This window comes from Chrysochloris asiatica, unplaced genomic scaffold, assembly GCF_000296735.1.
Source record: "Chrysochloris asiatica unplaced genomic scaffold, ChrAsi1.0 scaffold00025, whole genome shotgun sequence".
NCBI lineage: Eukaryota > Metazoa > Chordata > Mammalia > Afrosoricida > Chrysochloridae > Chrysochloris > Chrysochloris asiatica.
This window is the reverse complement of record NW_006408543.1, coordinates 18,602,760-18,624,342: the sequence shown is the minus strand read 5'-3', so window position 1 is coordinate 18,624,342 and position 21,583 is coordinate 18,602,760. Positions and strand designations below refer to the sequence as shown.

The following is a 21,583-nucleotide window of genomic DNA, read 5'->3' as shown; positions in this document are numbered from 1 at the left end:
CCTAGACTAAGAATCAAATTAGAGCCGTAGTATTAAAAAAACCACCCATTTCCATCAAAGTCGATTCAGATACCCAGCAACCTTGTAAGACAGAATACAGCTGCTCCGAAATAGACTGCCGTAGCTTTTCCCAAGGAGTGGCTGGAGAGTTAGAATCACTGACCTTCTGCTTAGCAGTTGAGTGCTTAACCACTGCACCACCAGCGCTCCTCAAGTAGAGTATCAAAAACTAAGTCCACTGCCATCGAGTCCATTCTGACTCATAGCAAGCCTAGAGGAGAGAGAAGAACGGCCTCACGTGGTTCCCAAGGCTGCATGTCTTTATGGGCAGACAGCCATGTCTTTCTCCCAGAGAAAGGCTGGTGAGTTTGAACTGCTGACCTTGTGGTTCACAGTCCAGAGCTAATCTTACAGCGCCACACCAGCAGTCTGTCTACACCCACTAGGGAAGGTACCAAAAAACCCCGCATTAGTCAGGAGACCTGGATTTTACCCCAACTTCAATTTCTAGGTGTCCCTGGCAACTGTTCTAATTCCAGTGTGCCTCAGACCTTTAACAAACATACTACCTGGCCAGTCTACCTCGCTGGTGTGCGAAGCGAGGAAATTGAATCAGGGATGCGAAAGAACACTGTAAAACTCAAGCATTTTATACCTAACTCTAAGGCATTCTCCTAATTCCAGGAGAGGCCCAATGTCACAAGAGAGCACAGGGCATAATAAAGCATGGTGGGGACGAGGCCTTGGGGCCCACTGGGCTGACTGCCCTAAAGCTGGGCTTTTTCATTTCCTCACATAATATCTTCAGCTTGACATATTAAAAAGAAAAAAAAGCTAGAAAAGAATGTCCCTTTTCTAGATGACTAATGTCTTTAATAAAGGACTCATCTCCCAAGACATATAAAATATCTATCTTCTTAGAGCTGAAATCACTTTTATTAGGAATGAATCAAATGTACCCAAATGGATAAACAGATTAACAATGCAGATTTGCACAGCAACAAGTGATGCAGTGAGCCTGAATACTTGATGTGCAGTGCTCAAGATGAAAGACTCCCAGGGGTGAGATACTGTTTACATAATCTTTATAAATATCTCTTCTTTTTATACTTATCATACTTTGGTGTCATTATGTACAGACGAATGAAAAGAGGAACGCCCACTCACCTCTGAAACGCAAGAAGCGCCTTTCTCTGCAGGACCTCCTGCATCCCTCGCAGAGAAGCTAAGAAAAGGGTCCAATTAGTCGGTGAGCTTTTGACAAACATAAAACCCATCACCAAAATGATACAGTTAAACCAGCCCAGGGCCAAACGCTGCAGAAGACAGGAAATGAACCACGGTCCTCATCCCTACCCTCATCCCCGGGGTCCTCACACCCACTTGGCAGTCTGGGGAACAGTGCTAAGTGAAGAATCGAAGTCGGATGGTCATGAAGGTCATTTAAAAAGGAACACACATCTAAGAATTTAAGAGACAATCCCACCTCTCCTCCCAAGTGCAGGCATGTCGCTTGTGGTAAAAGACTGGCCCCACAAGGATGGTCTAAAGGGGTTTGGGCCCCAGTGGTGTTGGGTTTGATGGCCTTCAGAACCCCCTCCCAGCACTGAAAACTGTGACTCTGGGTTTAGGAACCAGCATAACACCATCAGCAGGCCAGTTTAATTCACCCAAGACAGTGAATGGTCAGGGTCTGTAATAGCTTGATGTGCAGAGAAAGGAGTCAGTTTGTGGTCTTCTTCACAGTAAAGTGTTCCAAGAATAGTTACAGAGTTCAGACAATTAGATGATTTATCAATTTACACTTTCTGCAAGCATATCCATGAGTATTTCACTAAGTACTTATATATAAAGTACAATTAAGATGGTTTGGGGCAGAATCCCCTCCACCAAAATTTTAAGTCCATCCAATTCTAAGTATGTGGTGTACTGGATGTGAACTATCTGAGAATTAAAATGCGGGGGCAGACAAGGGACAGTTCCTGGCCAGCTTCCTGAAAGTAGAGGCTCTGAACTCTTCTATGCTCTATGTTCCTGTAACTAAGACCCTTGGCCAGGTGCTGGGCAGGTGTGAGGTGGGATCCAGTAGCTTGTCTCAAGGCCCTTGTGGCAGATGTGTTGTGTCAGCCCCTGTGCATTGTGGGCCACGCCAGGACTCAGGCCTTCCTCCTTTCCCTCCATTCTCCTCCCAGTCCAAACAGCAGGAATAGCAGCCCAGGATGGTACCACACTGCCTCCTAATTGTGGGAAGCCTATGATGGAGACCTAGCCAGGCAGGCCAGTCTGGTGGCTGCCTATGGTGGGGGGGGGGGGCTCTCTTACCATCAGTGGCCTGAAGACTGTATGTGAGCCCCAGAGCTAAGTAGCCTTTGGCCTTGAACTCGGATGTTTTTTCTCCCACGTCAACAACAGTTTTGGCAAACTTTTCAGCCTCTTCCAACTGTAAAGGGAGACAAGTTGAGAACGACAACAACCTGCAGAATTGTGAACATGAGCTCCTATGAGCACCTGCTGCCAAAATGGATTTCTGATGAGTCACTTTTCAAATATCTTCCAAACCTTCCAATGCTACCCTGGTGATTCTGTGTTGTTTACAGAGCCTCTCTGACAATCCTGAGTTTTCCCACCTTGCTTTTTTTCCTTAATCGCTTTTCTTATTGCTTATTTGCTTGCGTTTCAAAGTTACTTTCATACTTGGTAGAGTTCTATCTTTTTCATCTTTACTTTTTACTGATTGTCTCTATGATAAGGTTGGGTCCAGGTATACAGAAGTTGAATTACATAAATGTCAAAAGAATAAAATCCTTAGGATGTTTTGTTTTGGATCTAACCTTCCTCCCCGCCTTTCATAGCAAAAAGCATCTATTTAGGTTAGAATTCTTTTTCCACAAGCTGTTAACAATTGCAAAACACCGTTTTCTTTTCTTTTTTCTTTTTTAACAATATCAACACATGGGCCTCACACCAACAGATACCATGAGCCAACATACACCTGTAAACAACACCCACAGTAAGACCTTTTGCACAATTCATCAGAGGCAAAAAACAGTAAGAGCCATTCTTTCAAAGTACAGCAAAATGTCGATGCGATTGAAGCTGAGTGTTGATTATACTCTACTTTTGTGGTGTTTGGACATTTTAATAACAAAAATAGTTTTAAAATCTGTAAAAAAGATTTGTTCCTCCAATCATTAAAAAACTAAACAAGTCAGGTTTATTTTTAAATGCCAAGAGATGTGTACACATTACAGTGACAAATCATGCCACAGCTGGGGGCAGGACAGCAGTCACAGTTGGAAGCTGGCATTTTCAAAACCAATAGGTGCGGGCCCCTCCACTGCCCTCTCCAGGAGCCCACTGTCTTGTTCCTGGTTACGCAACACCCGCGGAGCTGTGTGAACCACACCGCGCCTGCACATGCATGCTCTCAGGTATGAGCCTGCTCTTGGGAAATGTCAGTTTGCGTCTACATTTTCCCATGTAAAAGCCAACAAGAGTGGAACACTGTCTTCACAAGGCTTACTTGGGTCCTGCTGGGTAAGAATGCGTTGAAAATCATAATACTACTAGTAAGCAGCAAGGACCACAATGGTGGGAGCCTTTTGTAAGCAGACCCTTCTCATCATTAATCTTCAGCTGAAGGTAGAAAGAGGAAATGGAAACTCCATCCTGGGGGGCAACTGACTTGTAGCACCACCAGCAATGCAGCTGTTTTCTCTTTTTTGTGTGTGCAAATGCTATATATATATGCCATTGAGTTGGTTCTGACCCATAGTGACCGTGTATAGGTTCTGAGGAGTGGCTGATGAGATTGAACTGCCAACCTTGTGGTTCAAACCAATATTGCAGTCCAGCACATTAACCTGCAGTACCACACCAGGACTCTCTCTCTCTCTCTCTCTCTCTGTATTAACAATGTAGAATAATTTCGATCCCCATAGAAAGATATGCACCATCATATGCTAAATGAAAATGGCAGGCCATCAATTTGAATGAGTGTTATGACTCCATTTCTCTTTTAAGAGAAAACAATATAAAGAGTTTAGATGTCACATTAAAATAAATTAAAGTAAAAACAATATAAAGAGTCTAGATGCCACATTAAAATAAATTAAAATAAAAACAATATAAAGAGTCTAGATGCCACATTAAAATAAATTAAAATAAAAACAATATAAAGAGTCTGATGCCACATTAAAATGTTACCAAATGGTCATGAAATTACAGATTTACAAAAACAATGATTGTGAATTGGGTGAAGGTTTACAGAGCAGATCAATTTTCCATTCAACAATTCAAACACCTTTTGTTTCATCTCATTGATTGCAGTCCTTACAGTGTGACCTCACTCTTCACTTCCTCCCTGTGTTTCCTGTTTCTAAGCTTCTTTCTCAAATGCTTTGAGGAAACAGAACTATTGAAAACCAGGCTATCCCCAAACTCAAGTTTGAATAACAATACATAAAAAACTCTATGTGAAGATAGAGGAAGGAGGCATTATTTGGGTTTTTCAATGATGGTGAAAGACAGATTTACACATAAGCTAAAGCAGTGGGTCAGTCTTCCCTCTGGAAAAACCAGGGCACATAGTTAGTTTCATCTACTCTTCGAGCTTTACATCACTTGCAAAAAGCATGATATACCTGAACAGGCATCCCAGTTCTATTTCTTCACTGCACCTTCCCATGAAAAAGAAAAACTTGGAGAAGTGGGGGAGGGGGGGGTCTGTGGTAGCCCAGGTCAGAGGTCTGTGGTTCTAAATGGCCTAGTGCTTGAGTGGCTGATGAATTACTATCATTTTCTCTTTGTGCCTTGACATAAAAATAAGTCCTGCCCTTGAGTTCTGCTGAGGAGAGACCACTCCTCCTCACCCAGTGAAGAGAGCCCTTGAGTTCCCGCTGAGGAGAGGCCATCTCTACTCACCCAGTGAAGGGAGCCCATGCACAGCTTGGCGGCGAGGAGTGGGATGGTGGCATCATCAGGCTTCAGACGGATACATTCTTTCAATACCTTCACAGCACGTGCAGACTTGTCAAGAGAAGATTACTTCTGTGAAACTCAAAGCCTTTGACAGAACCAAATATGAATGCCTTCCCAGAGGGGTTTTGGTCAGGATGCCCTCTTAAAGAGGTTTTCCAATTTGGAGCCCAACCAGAGGCCTGGGACAGTTATGACCAGAGTTTGAGGCTCGCAAGTGATGGGGAACATCCCATGGTTAAAACAAGCTTCTCTGGCTTCACTCTGATTTCATTCCCTACTTGTGTGGTCATTATCAAAGAGAAAGGGGAGGAAAAAAGATACTTGAAGACACATAAGTTATAAGTATGTCTTACTAAAATTCTGATTCCATTTAGGCCAAGTAATCTTATATTTCAGGGCTAACAAGTCACCAAATGGCAGAGAATCATTAAAAGGCTCAAGTGACTAAGAATAACAACAATTCCTACATTTACAGAGGGGGTGCTAGTGGTGGGTGCCCCTCTTTTACCTGAAGACAATTCTATGGATTTGATGTTGCTGTTATGTGCTGTGGAGTCGGTTCCGACTCATAGCGACCCTGTACAGGGTTTCTGAGGCTGTAAATCTTTATGGGAGCAGAAAGTCTCATCTTTCTCCCGTGGAGCAGCTGGTAGTTTTGAACTGTTGGCCTTCCGGTTCGCAGCCTGATTCGTAACCACTACGCTACCAGAGCTCCTTATTCTATAGAGTTGTTGTTGTTGTTATATGCAGTGGAGTCAGTTCGGACTCATAGCTGTAAATCTTTACGGGAGCAGAAAGCCTAAACTTTCTCCCATGGAATAGCTGGTAGTTTCAAACTGCTGACCTTAAGGTTCGCAGCCTGATTCGTAACCACTACGCTACCAGAGCTCCTTATTCTATGAAGTAGGTGCTACTATTACTATGCTTTACACCAGCAGATACTGAGGTACTACGTAGCTTGCCCTGGGCCACACAGCTGTGAGGAGCAGTACCAGGATCCACCTAAAGGATGGGGTTCCACAGCCCATGGTTTCTGCCAAGGCAACTGTGAAAGGTAAGCAACAGAGCTCCCTCTCCGAGAGCAAATCCACACTCTCACATGAACAGAGGGGACAGGGGGAAGGACTGGCCTTGGATTAGGCCACATCCTTTTCACATGATGCAGTTACAATGGCTACTAGAAGGTAAATTCAGTAGAATTTTTCTTCTCGACATTCACCTATGTTGGTCCCCGAATAATTGAAATAGTTAGTCCATTTCCTTGATTGTTCATTTCGAAATGGCAACAGGACAGTTTTCAAAAGTTGGTGTAGACATTGGTGTGATTCCATGGCACGGACTGCAAGTCCACGGAGCAGGGCACAGAGTTGTACATGACAAAGGTGACTCACCTTTCCAGCAGCCATCAGCGACAGGGCAAACTGGTACCAGAGGTGGAACTCCTCAAAGGCAAACTTCATGGCTCTTTCTAAACACTGGTTAGGAAACAAGAACAAAAGGAGGCATCCGAGAATTACCAGGGTCACAACCGGGCACGTGTAGTTTGCATCTGGACACACGAAGGTGAGTCCTACACAACCTGGTTCCCTGGGGTAAAAGAAACCATCTTCCACCAAGGGTACAATGCACCAGGCCAGAGGTGAGGGCAATCCTTGAGTGACTAACACATTCTCTGGTCTCAGAAGCTTTTCATCTAGACCAGCGAAAGAGGTAGGCACACTACTCAAAGGTGAGGCCACGATTACAAGTGTCACTGAGAGGGAAACAGAAAGGACCAGGGGGAACTGATCACAAGAGCAGCAAAGGTGACCTGGAAGAGTGGCAGCATGAACGGAGCATGAAGACATGAAAAGTGTATGCTCTGGCTTGGCGATGCTAAGTGGTTCTGTATGAGCCAAGCCTAGCTACAAGGGCAGGAGAGGGGAATCAGGTCAGAGGGCAAGTCACCAAGAGACTGAAATGTCACCTTCTTTTCCCTTTCCCCAAGCCCAGCTTTGGCTCTCCCTCTGCTGAGCTCATAAAGTCTTACCACCGTAACTATAAGTCAATGTGATGGTCCTTGTCTCCCTGCCCTACTCTGAGAAACTATCAAGTGCAGAAATCATGACTTGTTTCTCTTTGTCACCTAAGTGTAGTTACAGTACCTACCTATGGGGGTGATCTACCAGTGTTGGTTGGGTTTGGACTTCACCTTCAGTCAAATGCTGGTTTCTGTTCACAGAGTGAACATGATCAAGTCAGAGCTTTTGGAAGATCACAGGGAGCTAGGGGAGGGGCAAGACCAAACTGGAAGAAGGTCAGAAATAGGATGGATAGAATGGTCCAAGGTTTGGAGTAAACTGTGAGCCATGAAAGCCGCAGTAGACATGAAAGACACAGAACCAAGAGATGGGCCTGAGTTACAATCAACAAGGTCAGGCTGTCCAAGAAAATGGGGGTTACTGAGGAGCAGTTGCTGAAGGAGATCCCCAAAGTCTGCCCATCTAGGAGAAAACTCATGGCAAAGAAGGCTCCTGTTTGCATGTATGTGTGTGTGAGAGAGAGAGAGTGAGAAAGAGAGTGTGTGAGAGAGAAGGAGAAGAGGAAGAAGAAAAGTATTATCCATGAGTTTCATTTGTAACATGGTGAGACTCAGGTGCCATGTGATGGTTTAAAGAGACATTTAGAGACAATCTAGGGTCTCAAAAGACAAAGACAAACATACGAGAAGAGTGTTGACATCATTGGAAACGACGAGAACACCCCAGGAATTTCAGGGAGAAGGCAACTGGAGCAGAACTTTGAGAAAGATCTCTATTTACAGAGATGGCGGGGAAGGACCAGTAAAAGCCACTGGGTGGATGCAGCAGTGCTTCAGCACAGAGAGGAACTCGGGAAAAGGAGAAGAATAGGGTCAAAAGTAACAAAGGCCAGAGGGCCACTGACTCAAGCAAGGCGTGGATCATGTGCATGGAGCTTAAGACCATGTTGTCTAAGGGAATCAGGCCATGGTGGCTGGAGGAGCAGAAGGTGAGTCGTGTAAGGAAGGAAGATAGTCAGCAAAGGTCTGCGGGAGAGGAGGTGGCAGACAGGCTACTTACCTGAACCATGACTGGGCACACAGTAGGTATTCGATACCTGCTTCATTTTTCATGGGGAAACCTGAACATCTCCCCAACATGGGAGGAAAAGCCAGCAGAGGAGCAGAAAGTTGAGAAGACAAATTGAGTTCTTTCTAAAAGACTATGGCGAGCAGGTCCCTAGAACAAGAGGAGGATCTGCTAGAAGCAGGTTCCTGAAGACAAAGAGAGACCCTTCAATGGGAGTTCTCCTCAGTCTCTAGTTTCTCTGCCAAGATGGAATAAGATCAGAGTTAGGAGTTGAAGAAGAAGAGAAAAGGTTTAAATAGCAAGAAAAGCCTCATTCTGAATGGGGCCAACTCAAAACCGGGGCTGTGGACGTGCAGGGGCGCCATTTTCATTCCAGGGATATTCGTGGTCCTGAAGTTAGAGGAGACTGATGGATGGAATGACAGATGGGAAAGCAGGGAGGGATGGGTCTGGGGTTGACAGACAAGGGAGAGCCACTGAGGGGGTGGCACAATGGACGTGAAGTGAGGTGGTTGGCTAGGAGAGAAAAGAACTGCAGAATTTTACATTTTCAGAGGCCACAATAAATATTATCCCAGCTGGTTTACTGTGAAAATCTGCCCTAATAAAAATATGTTCTATTTTAAAGCTAAGTCTGAAGCAGTTAATGAACACCTGGTATACGCCCAGCGATGGCACAGGATGGATATTCCAAGATCTTAAGTAAGATGAACCCTGGTCTCTGATTTTGATCACATTGGCAATGCGTCAGCTGAAAACTCTTGGGCAGAGACATGGGACCATTCTGGACAATGAGAAGTGTTGGGAGGCCTCCAGGGAAGCTCAACTAGCACACACTCTTGTCCTCAGCCCTGCCCGGGGACACAGACTCAGTGTTGGAGGTGGAGCAGCCCGGGAAGGACAAGCACGGGTACAAAACCACCCACCAGAATGACTGTGCAGAAAGCAGGAAAGTCTGCAGGCCTCTGACACTCTGCGGAGTACTGCAGCCCCACCAACCAAGGACGGCTGCCTGTCCTCAGAGCTGTGACGGGGTTTTTTGTTGTTGACCTTGTGGCAGTTCCGACTCACAGTGAACCTGTATAGGGTTTCCGAGGTTTTAAATCTTTGTGGGAGCAGAAAGCCTCACCATTCTCAGTGGGGCGGCTGGTAGGCTTGAACTACCAACCTTGTGATTCGCAGTCCAGCACTTATTGTACGAAGGGGAGATAAACGCATGGTGAGGTCACTTTAATTGATTTTATTCTAGCTGAATACTAATCCACAGTAAGTAGCCATGATGGGATCCGTACCTAGGTATTGTTGTTATTGTTAAGTGCCCTCAAGTTAGTTCCAATTCATAGAGACACTGTATAGGGTTTCCAAGGAGCAGCTGGTGGGTTTGAACCACCAATCTTGAGATCAACAGTCTAGTGTTTATGCTAAAGCACCCCATCAGGACTGTAAGTTTACCTAATCCCAAAGCCCTCTTAACTGCTCTGCAACTGATAAGCAACAAAAAGCCATTAATAATTGTCACTCACCGCAACCCCATAGGACAGAGTTGCTATTGTTGTTATGTGCCATCAAGCCGGGTCCAACTCCTAGCGACCCTGTATAGGGTTCCCAAGGTGCAGCTAATGAGTTTAAACCACCAGCCATGTGGTTCAAAGCAACCTTGCAGTCCAGCGCTTATCCTACGGCGCCAACACCACCAGGCTCCTTAAGAAGCCATGCCTGTGCTTTTAAGAAGGGCAGTGAAAATATCAGACAGCAGTTTGCAGAAAAGATGAAGGAGGTAAGATGGCAGGCGGGTGGGGGTATGGAGGTGGTGGTGCTAATCCAGGTGTGGTCTAGGTACAGGGAGGAAACCGATGTTATAGAGAGGGTGCCAAGCAATGAAAAGCCAACGGTGCTTGGAGGCAAATTTAGAGGGAGGTGGACGAAGGATGATGAAGAAAGAAACAAGAATGAGCATCACATTGGCTGAATTTAGGAAGAGAGCCGGTATGTAGAGAGAAGGAGGTGGATGATGATCCAAGACGAGGTTTGTTCCAACAGCTCTACTCAACAAATTCACTGTAATATACACACAGAAACATTTAAATGCTTAAATGCATTTTCTTGCTCCTTTTTCTAAGAGGAGTGATAAATATCAGCTATTTTCCTGACAAGCAAACGAAGCTCAGTAGCTGAAATAGTCTGTTTGGAGTCAGAAAGCTAAATGCTTTAAAGAAGTGTGCATCCTTATTGCCTTTTGGGCCAATGGCTAACAGTCTTTATTGTTGTTGTTGCTAAGTGCCATCGAGTTGGTTCCGACCCATAGCGACCCTGAACAGGGTTTCCAAAGTTGTAAATCTTTACAGGAGCAGAAAGCCTCATCCTTCTCCCACGGAGCAGCGGTAGCTTCAAACTGCTGACCTTGTGGTTTGCAGCCCGATTTGTGACCACTACGCTACCAGAGCTCCTTACATAGTCTTTATACTTGGTGAAAAAAAACATTTACTGAAAACCTAATTGGTATAGAGCTCACCATTCCAAGTGTTTTTGGAAAATACCAAAGGAAATCAGCCCCAGACCTCAGCAAGAGTCAAATCATGGATTCCCGAGGCCAGAAGAGAACTTGGGAAGTGTCTAGTCGAGGCCCACAACAGGAAGGCCACTTGACTGTTGGCTGTTGTTACCTACTGTCAAGTCGGCCCCCAACTCATGGCAACCCTACGCACAACAGGATTTTTGTTGTTGTTAAGTGCCATTGAGCCAGTTCCGACTCATAGAGACCCTGTATAGGATTTCCATGGAGCAGCTGATGAGCTTGAACTATTGACCCTGTAGTTCTAACCAACCTTGCAGTCCAGCACGTTAACCCACAGCGCCATACCTGGATGGCTGAAATCCACAGGGTTTTCATTGGCTAACTTTTCAGGAGACCATGACATCTTTCTGTCCCGTCTACCTTAGTCTGGAAACTCTGTTGAAACCTGTTCAGCACCCATCTCGCCACTCTGGTGGCTACACTTGAGGTGCACTGGCCGGGAATCGAACCTGGGTCTCTCACATGAAAGGAGAGAATTCTTCCACTGAGCCACCGCTGCCTCTTTGCCTGTTGTTGTTAGTTCCCACTGAGTCAGCTCCTTCTCTTGGGAGCCTTGTGTGAAGACCACTGAAATGCTGCCCACTCCGTGCCATCTTCATGGTCACCGGTATGTTTCAGTCTGCTGCAGAGGCCAATGTGTCAGCCCACCCACCCCATGGAGAACTCCTACGTTGTCACAGACCCTCTACTTTACCATCTGACTCCCTAGCACCTCAATTTCCTTGGGGGGGGGGGTCACCCCAGATGGAAGGGAAGCAACCTCTCTGACGCCCAGTAATAAAGCCTAAGGGTGAATGAGGGAAGCCATCGGTGTGTCACGTGGCTTTGGCCTGGCCAATCAGATGCTCCCTTTGGGGCTCTGACGCTGGAGGAGTGAGGCGAGGGAGGGGCTAGTGGGTGTTGTCCCAGTGGCCAGGCTGAGTGAAGAGAGGGTCAGCGTTGGTGGTGCCCCCCTGAGCAGAACGGCCTTCCAAACTGGGACAGGGCCTCGCCTCCTTGAGTTCTGCTCAAGTCCGTTCTTCACCCTCCTGTGAACTCAGCAGTGTTGTTGTTGTTAAGTGCCGTCGAGTCGGTTCCAATTTATAGCAACCCTGTATAGAGCTTCTGAGGAGCGGCTGGTGAGTTTGAACTGCTGACCTTGCAGTCCAGGGGTTCTACAGCGCCACACCAGGACTCGTGATTTCCTTTTCTGCTTGACTTCAGAAGTCAGGCTCTGCCATCTACAATCAAAGTCCTTCTTCCTAGTCTTCTAACAAGCCCTCCTTCGAACTTCTGCCTGGAATTTCCCAAACATAAGAGTTCTTGACCTGAATAATTGTTGTTAAGTGCCGTCGAGTCGGTTCTAACTCACAGCGACCCCATATATAGGGTTTCTGGTGAGTTTGAACTGCCGACCTTGCTGTCCAGTGCTTATCCTACAGCACCACACCAGGACTCCATAAACAGTCGCTGCAAATGAACAATCTAGGCATTGCCACAGGAAACAGGCGTGCCAATTTCAGCAAGGCACCTAACTTCCTTATACCCAGAAGCCTCTGCTGTAAGATGAGGACTAGAGTACAAAATTACAGAAATGCCTCACTTATCAACATGGTTAGGTTCCAAAGACCAGGCTGTTTGCAAAACCTGTCATTATGCAAAAATGGAAGATGACTACTCATTACGTAACTGCCAAATTATATTAAGTAAATGTCAAATTTCATCTTTACACATCTGTCAAATTACATCATTACGTAATTGTCAAATTACATTACTATGTAACTGTCAACCCACTGAGAACCACGGCCTAGTCAAGTGGACACATAATCTTGATCATCACAGCCACACATTAGTCTTGCCTGATACCTTGGTGTTTGTTACTGCCAGACATACTTCATTAATGTGCAAAATAGCTGGATCATAGATTTTTTGCCCTTGTAAAATGTCAACTAATGACACAGTAGTATGTGTAATGAAGAAAGTTATCAGGGAAATTAAATTAGCTAATACTTAGTTCGGGTGTGGCGCTGTAAGATAAAGCACTGGACTGGAAGGTCAGTTAGAAATGGAAGACTGGCAGTTCAAACTCACCAACTGTTCCTCAGACACCCTACACATGGTCACTATGAGTCGGAACCAGTCCTTAACAACAGCAGTACATAGAAGGCACTAAGAACAGAGTCTGACAGCAGGCTAGAACATGCAAAAAAAGGACAGCTTTTTTATTTAGGAGTTTCTGGATGGTGCAAATGAGCCTGATGCTGTGTTTAAAGTGCTCAGCTGCTAACCACAAGGTCAGTGGTTCAAACCCACCAGCTTCTCTGGGGAGAAAGATACGGCAGTCTATTTCTGTAAAGGTTTTAGGCTTGGAAACCACATGAGACAAATCTACAGCAATGGGTTCAGATTTTTTGGTTTCAGGAGGCGGTGCCAATGTTTAGCACTCTCAGCTGCGTACAGAAAGTTTGGAGGAGGTTTGAGTCCAACCAGAGACATCAGAAAAAAGGCCTGGTAATCTACTGCTGAGAAACCTGCCCCTGAGATCCCTCGGGAGCCCAGCTCTACTGTGCTATACGTGGGGTCGTCATGAGCCATCTACTCAGTGGTGACTGGTGTGCTTTTAATGAAATATTATTATTTACTTTGTTGTTGTTGTTAAGTGCTGTCAAGTTGGTTCCGACTCATAGTGACCCTGTATAGGGTTCCTAAGGAGTGGCTGGTGAGTTTGAACCACTGACCTTACGGTTCATACCAACCTTGCAGTCCAGTGCTTAGCCTACAGTGCCACACCAGGGCCCCATTTACATATTTATCATTTATTTGTTTTATATTTTAGCATTCTTACAATAAGAAAGAAAATACAAGCATTTCACAAAACTTATCAATGTATTCAAACTCAATATATGAAACCTCAGATTTCAATACAGTATATGTCAGAAATGATGATTCAGTTTGCTAAACTTCAGAAAAGATTCAATCTGAGACCCTTAGGAATCACTTTACAGAACTGGTCTAGAATACATGTCCATTATTGACTTTGCTAACAAGCTTTTTGATAACCTACAGTTACTGGGTACTGTTGAGATGATTCTGATTCATAGCGACCCCATGTGACAGCACAGAGCTGCCCTGTAGGACTTTTTAGGCCGTGATCACTGTAAGAGGAGATCCCCAGGCCTTCTTCTTGTGAAGTAGATGGCTGGGTTCAAATGGTCAATCTTCTGGCTAACAGCCAAGCACTTAACCACTGAGACACCAGGGATCCTTACATACTGTGCAGCCAGCCACCATTCGAATTGCTAGACCTCATCCGATTGTCCTAACAACACTCCCAATGCCTGGCCTGTGTGGTTATCACCCTCTATGTTTACAGACAGGACACTGAAGCGGGGGGGAACCACAAAGGGAAGACCTAAGGCTTCACAGCGAGATCCATGTGGTGTTGGTTCCTGAGTCTGCGCTGTGACACTCTTTGCCTCTGAGTCTTTAACTGAAGACACGGCACTCACATTCACACACAACTCACCAGTCCCACAAAGCAAGCCAGAGCTGAGTGAAAGTCCCCTAAGAATGGCACATATTCCCTGAACTATTTCACAGCAATGTGTGTGTGTGTGTGTGTGTGTGAATGGGGCCCCTGCTCCCATGGCCTCTTGAGGGCCTTGAGGCTACCAAGGACTAGACCTTCCTAGGTGGCAGAATTTTCAAGAAGTCAGTGACACCCCCTCTAAGACTGAAACTTAAAGGGAACACATAAGCAGGCATGTAAGCTTGCTGGTGACCACATTGGTCTACTGGTGAGTGGAAGAGGGGGAAAGGCAGCAATGAAGAAATGGGCTGAATTCAACCATGGTCCACAGACTCCTATTGACCTGGAGATGAGAGAAAGAAGAGGAAGGGCTGGTTGGTCTGAAGAGTGGTAAGACCTGGGGACACCTGAGCCCATGGACAAGGGCACAGCCACAAAGGGCTAGAGCTGTGAATGAAGCATCCAGCTGATATGAAGTGATGGGAGACACACAAGAACACCCAAACTTGCAGATAGGTGCAGATAGTACCTATTTGACCTAGCCTCAATGGCTCTATAATCAGAATTTGACTAGAAAAAAAATTTTTTTCTTAATTTTTTTTTTTTTTTATAAAGGAAATGAGGGTAAATTGCTACAATTTGAGGAACTTGACCTATACTCATGGAGGTAGTAACTCTAAATACCAACTGAGAGGGAAGGAGTCTTCACATCAAGTATCAATGCTATCTCCCTTCTGTACACAGGGTAGACAAGGATGGACAACTTCAATATTGGCTACCTAAAATGAAGGGGCAATGGAGGCATGAAGTGACTGACTTAGAAGATTTCAAGAGGGAGTTTAGTTTAAGAGTGTGTGGAGGAAGAAAGAGTCCCCACTGAATAGTTTTCATCTTGTCTAGATGGGTCTGGTTAAAAGAGATAGGGATAAGATTCTTATGATTCAATAGTAATAGTTACCATGACTACTTGCGACTGTCACAATTGTAAAGGTAGAAGTGTTGTAACAAAAATGGGGTGGGGTAGTTAATTTTACAGTCCAGAAACAGTGGACCCTGGTACCATCAGGGGAGAAGAGCACAAGCGGAAAGCGGGACCTTATCCAGAGAAGCAGCGACACCAGAGATGGAGTCAGAGATGGGGACAGGAGAAAGGTAGCAGCTGAGGATTCTAGATTCATGGGAAGAGAGGGACTAAGAGCTGGTAGCCAGGAGACAGACTTGCAGAATGTGCCGTTTTGTGGTGTAAATTATTATATATACCTGAGTGTTTAAAAAAAAAGAGCTAAAGTTAATAGAGAGAAATATGGTTATCTGATGATGCATGGAGGGGATTATGATCATTGTAATGAAACAAGGTGTATGATTTGTTGAATGTAAAATTATGATCTGCCCTATAAACTTTCACTCAATTCACAATAAAAACTTTAAAAAGAAGAAGTCAGTGACATCCACAAGCACCTTGGCAATTGATGCTGCCCTGTCTCCAATTCATCTCAAAGGTGCTCCATTTGACAGGGTTTCAATGGGGCTCCCATATCCTCTTATACCGAAGCATCTCTCATGTCTGCAACCCCTTTCTAGTGAATTTTAACAACCTACATGCCACAATTAGCTACGGAGGGCTTCTAAAGAGAGATGAGACATGCAAGCCAACAATTGTAACAATGTCAAATCAGTGCTTCACCCCAGTGCAGAGATGTTTGAGCTCTGGGGCCCAGCCCGTGGCCCTGTCTCCTGTGGGGTCTTCACGTCTCATGACACATGGTGATGGCACGCTGGCTCTGAAAAAGTGCCCAGAAAGATGCAGAAGTTCTCTAATTCTTAATGTCAAGCATACTGCTCAGATGTAGAACATATCCACCCTTAGGGTCCCGGAAACACCAAGAGTGCATGAGCTCCTAAGACACTAAAGTCAGTGATAGCGCAATCACAGAAAGGGTCTCCTCCTAAAAATCTGGACTCCTGGTGTGCTACTATAGCATCAGCACTGGACTACAAACCACAAGATCAGCAGTTCAAACCCACCAGCTGCTCCTTGGATACCCAGCTTGTTATGAGTCAGAACCGAGGGGCATTCACTGTCTACAAGATCGGGTGTCTGCTCCTCAACTTTGTTGCACTATCCCTTTTTGAGAGCCTTTAGCCATCTCTCCGTATATTCTAGCTTTAATGGAATGAGGAGATTGGGGATGAAGTATGTGTTCATTTAGTAACAAAATGAAAAACGTTTCCATTTAAATAATGCTTTCAGAGAAACCAGAACTGACGTGAAAGGACTGCTGAGGAGATGGGAGCAGTCTTGTGCCCGGAGGCTGCTTCCGTCACTCAGCCAGTGTGGCTGGGCTCTTGAAAGGTGGGGCAAGAGGTGGTGGTTTCCTAGGGCCATAAGACCCAGGCTTAATCCGAACTTGTTTCTCCTGGCCACTGAGTGGCTGTGGAGGTTCAATGAAGTAAGCACAGACTGCTTGGAGGTAGGAGGCACACAGTAAGCACTAGCAGTGCACGAGCTGTTGAGGCAGCTGCTGTGAAATATGGAGTAGCAGCTTCCACAGAGATCTGGGAGGGGAACAAGGGGTCAGGGGTCATCGATGACACAGAGAAAAGGAAGGGACGCGCGGACTAGAATGGGAGCAGTGGGAACTAGATGCTGGCCCCTTATTCATTTCTGCAGTGAGGCAGATGGTAGAAGTGTAGGACCCGAGAGAGGGAACTTGGGGTCTGATCCAGGTCTGTGGATCCGCATGCCGCCCCCACAGAGCAGCAGGTGACATCTCCACATCACCGCCATACCAAGAAATGCCGACGGACTTGGCACCACCATTCCTGCTACCAGGAAAGATCAGTTCAATCACTGTTATCACATTGCCGTCACCGCCTAAATCCCACATGACATTCATTTAATGCCGTGCATGCTTGCTAGGGCAATAATTAGACTCGAAATGACTTCTAATCCTTTCAGTGGTAGCCAAAATGTCACCTGCAAAAACGTAGTTTCCTTCAGGAAACAGGATCTGATGCCTTTGGAGTTGCTTATTTTAACTTCCCAGAAGTCAGTTATCTTTTGGGGGTTTCGGGGAGGAGAATTTCAGGAATTGGAAGCTCTTCTGGCAAAAGACAGGGGTTTAGCAGTTACCTTCCTAATACGCAAAGCCCAATTATGTGAACTGGGCACGTGGCAGCGGCAGAGGCAGAGGCAGCTGTACAATAACCACAGCCCAGAAAAAGTCTATTTTGGAATTCAAGATGAGATTCAGCGTCTAAAAACCCATAGGGAGGGGATGGGAGTAAAAGAAGCAGATAGACCTCAAATGCAGCCTGCAGCCTAAGTCTAAAATTCATCACTGTTAAAACCAAACAAACCACACAATGAACTCTCTTTAGTATTCACCTCTGTGGACAAGTTGGTCATATTCTGTTGTTGTTACGTGCCATCTGTTTGGTTCCAATGCATAGTGACCCTGTGCATATCAGAAGGAAACGCTGATTGGTGGGTCCTCTCCCATCCTCACCATGCTGCTGTGTTTGGGCCCACGGTATCAGTCCACCTCCTTGAGGGCTTTCCTCTTTTTGTTGACCCTCTTAACAAGTATGGTGTCCTTCTCCAGGAACTGGTTCCTCTTGATAAGAGGTCCAAAGTATGTGACACAAAGTCTCGCCAGTCTTGCTTCTAAGAAACATTCTGGTTGGACTTCTTCCATGACAGACGAGTTCGCCATTATGATAGTCTAAGGCATGTTCAATATTCTTCAGTGGCACCATGATTCAACATTATTCACCAATACCACAACTCAATGGCATCAACTCTTTTTCCATCTCTCTCATTCATTGTCCAGCTTTCATATGCGTAGGGGATGACTGAAAATACTATGGCTTGGGTCAGAGCAAATAGTCCTCAAACTGCCATCTTTGATTTCTAACACTTTTAAGAGGTCTTTTACAGAAAATTTGCCCAGTGCAATACGCAGTTTGATTTTCTGACTGCTGCTTCCAAGGGTATTCACTGTGGATCCAAGTAGAATAAAATCCTTAGACACCGTCAAACCTTTTCTCCATTTACCATGGTGTTATTTAATGGTTCCGTTGTGAGGACTTTTGTTTTCTTTATGTTGAGGTATAATCCTTACTGAAAGCTGTAGTCTTTCATCTTTATCAGGAAGTGCTTCAACTCCTCTCCACTTAGAGTAAGTAAAGTTGTGTCATCTGCATATTGCGAGTTGTTAATGAATCTTCCTCCAATCCTAATGCCATGTTCTTCTTCATATTTTCTTGGATTATCTGCAATGATAGACCTCATTCCACATCCTCTTTTGATTCTGGCTTGAATTTCTGGCAGTTCCCTGTCAATGGACTACTGTAAGCATTTTGAATTATCTTCAGGAAAATTTCATTTGTAGGTGATAGATAGAAATGATACTGCTTGATGATTTCCACATTCTGCTGGAACACCTTTCTTTGGAATGGGTAGCAATATGGATCTCTTCCATATCGGCCAGGTAGCTGCCTTCCAAACTTCTTGGAATAGGTAAGTGAGCATTTACCATATTGCATCCGTTTGTTGAAACATTTCAATTGGTATTATGTCGATTCCTAGAGCTTTGTTCTCACTAATGGCTTCAGTGCAGTATGGACTTCTTCCATCAATACCATTTATTCTTGATCATATGCTGCCTCCTGAAATGGTGGAGCATCAACCAACTCTTTTTGGTATAGTGACTCTGCATATTTCTTCCACCTTCTTTTGATGCTTCCTGTGTATTTCAATCATTTGTCCATAGACTCCTTCAATATGACAGGTTGAGGCTTGGATTTTTTTCTTCAGCTCTTTCATCTTGAGAAATGCTGAGTGTTTTCTTCTCTTTCGGTTTTGTAACTCCAGGTCTTTGAACATTTCATTATACTTTATTTTGTCTTCTCAAGCTGCCCTTTGAAATCTGTTCAGTTCTTTTACTGCATCATTTCTTCCTTTCATTCTAGCTATTCTACATTCAAGAGCAAGTTTCAGAGTCTCTTCTGACATCCATTTTAGTCTTTTTTTTCTTTCCTGGCTTTTTAGTGACCTTTTGATTTCTTCATACATAATATGTTTCATGCCATCCAACAAGTTGGGTGGACTTTATTCATAAGTGTTCAATGTGTAAAATCTATTCTTGAGAGGGTTTCTAAAGTCAGGTGAGATATATTCAACGGTGTACTTTGGCTGTTGTGAACTTATTATAAATGTCATCAGCTTCAACTTGAACTTGCATATGAGCAAGTGCTGATCCGTTCCAGTATCATCAGTCAGAGTAAAGCCACTGACTTTACTCTGACTGATGATACTGAGTTTCTCCATAACCTTTTCCCAACCCATGTAATTCCATCTGATGAGGTCCACGTGTATAGTTACTGCTTATGTTGCTGAAAGTGGTATTTGCTAGGATACAATCACTGGTCTTGCAAAATTCTAGCATGAGGTCTCCAGTACGTTCCTATCACCAAGGCCATATTTTCCAACTACACATGCTTCTTTGTTTCCAGATTTTGCATCCCAATCACCGCTAATTATCACTGTATCTTGATTGCATGTTTGATCAGTGTCAGACTGCAGAAGTTAGCAGAAACTTCAATTTCCTCATCTTTGGCATTAACAGTTAGTGTGTATATTTGAATAACAGTCATGCTAACTACTCTTCCTTGTTGTTGTTAAGTGCCACCGAGTTGGTTTTGACTCATAGTGACTCTGTGTAGGGTTTTCAAGGCACAGCTGGTAAGCTTGAACCTCCGACCTTGCAGTTCAAACCGACTTTGCAGTCCAGCGCATTAACCCACAGAGCCACACATATGGATAGTATTCTATCACTGGCAGTGTTATACTTTAGGATAGACACTGAAATTTTTTTCTTTGATGATAGATGTGATATCATTCCTCTTCAGTTTATCATTCCCAGCATAGCAGACTGTATAAGTGCCCGATTCATAATATGAATCCAGTTCAGCTCACTTGCCTAGGATATTGATCTTCAAGCATTCCATTTAATTTTGGACAACGCTCGGTTTTGAAACCCTATACAGGGTCGCTATGAGTCGGAACCAAATCCACGGCATTTAACAACAACAAAAATACTCCAATTACTCATGGGTGTTTACAGTTGTTTCTTCTCATTTCAAATTGTGTCATATTAGCAAATGAAGGTTCCCAGAGTTTTACTCCGTCACGTAAATAACAGTTTTCGCTCATATTTTTTTTTTTCTTTCCAGGAGTGGACTGCTGGGTCCTTTTTAATCTTGAAGTTACACTGAAATCTGTCCATCATACAGTCATATCTGTATCTGACATATCGGTAGCATTGCTTCCATCATCACAGGAACACACAAGTCACCACAGTATGACAAAATGACAGACAAATTATGGGCCATGTTCTAAAAGTTCTCATAACAAGATCCTTTAATTGATTCAGAAGATTTTCTTTACTTCACTATACATACTTAATGAGTCAGTTAGTACACTCGACTCCTTACAGTTTTATCAAAAGGTTTGTTTGGCTTTTGTTTTATAATTTTGTACTTTATATGGGTAATTTTTCACTTCTCCCTTTTAGACAATGAAACACTAATGAAATAGCTTAGTCATTTAGGACTTTTATCTTAGCCCCATAGAGCAGTACAATCATAGAGTGGGTTGAAAACTTTAACTAGTCTCCTATCCCTGGTGGCGGAGGAGGGGTGGCATGGAGAAGACTCATAAAACACTCAACCACTAGCCAAGAGGCTGATGGTTCAAGCCCACCCAGAGGTACCTTGGAACACAGGCCTGATAATCTGCTTTGGAAAGGTCACCGCCTTGAAAATCCTATGGAGCAGTTCTATTCTGCACCATGAGTCAGAATCAGCTCGATGGCAATTCACAAGAAAAACAACTTCCTTTACAGACACAGAAACTAAAACCAGAGAGGAGACAGGCCTGGCCTGACGTTAGAACCCAGGTTCAATGCTTTTATTTCTAAACCAACTCAAGTGAAAATTATACGTACAAATCAAAACGAGATTTGAGAGATTTACACTACAAGAGTCTGGGACCTAGATAAGACATTTGGTGTAATCCTGAGCCCCATCCAGAACCTTCTGAGGTGGGACATTCCCACTTGAAAAGACAAGCAGACCAGCCTGGAATAGTGAGAGGAACAGAAGTTACTTCTTGATAGAAAGACCAGCAGGAAAAATCCAAAACAAAAATGGCAGTCCGACTGGCTACTACAAGAACAAGCAAGTTGTTCGCTGGGGCACCATCAAGACAAGCAACCAAGTCCCTTTAGGGTAAACCCCACTCCAGGACTGAAACCCAAAGGGAGCAGCACATGAGCAGGTACGTAAGATTGATGGTGACCACACTGGACAAGTGGTGAGTGGAAGAGGGGGAAAGCTAGCAATGAGGATATGGGTTGAATTTGGCCA

General features: G+C 44.5%; 1 protein-coding gene across 1 annotated transcript in view; it reads right to left on the bottom strand.

Moving 5' to 3' along the window:
- TTC7B (tetratricopeptide repeat domain 7B) overlaps positions 1-21,583 on the bottom strand; it is a 345,238-nt gene that overhangs the window by 161,600 nt on the left and 162,055 nt on the right. Inside the window, exons 10-13 of the mRNA XM_006839635.1 lie at positions 6,372-6,455; positions 4,924-5,028; positions 2,323-2,440; positions 1,168-1,225 (exon numbers count right to left, since the gene is read on the bottom strand). Of these exons, the coding sequence (XP_006839698.1) occupies positions 1,168-1,225; positions 2,323-2,440; positions 4,924-5,028; positions 6,372-6,455 (365 nt within the window). The remainder of the gene's footprint in view (positions 1-1,167; positions 1,226-2,322; positions 2,441-4,923; positions 5,029-6,371; positions 6,456-21,583) is intronic.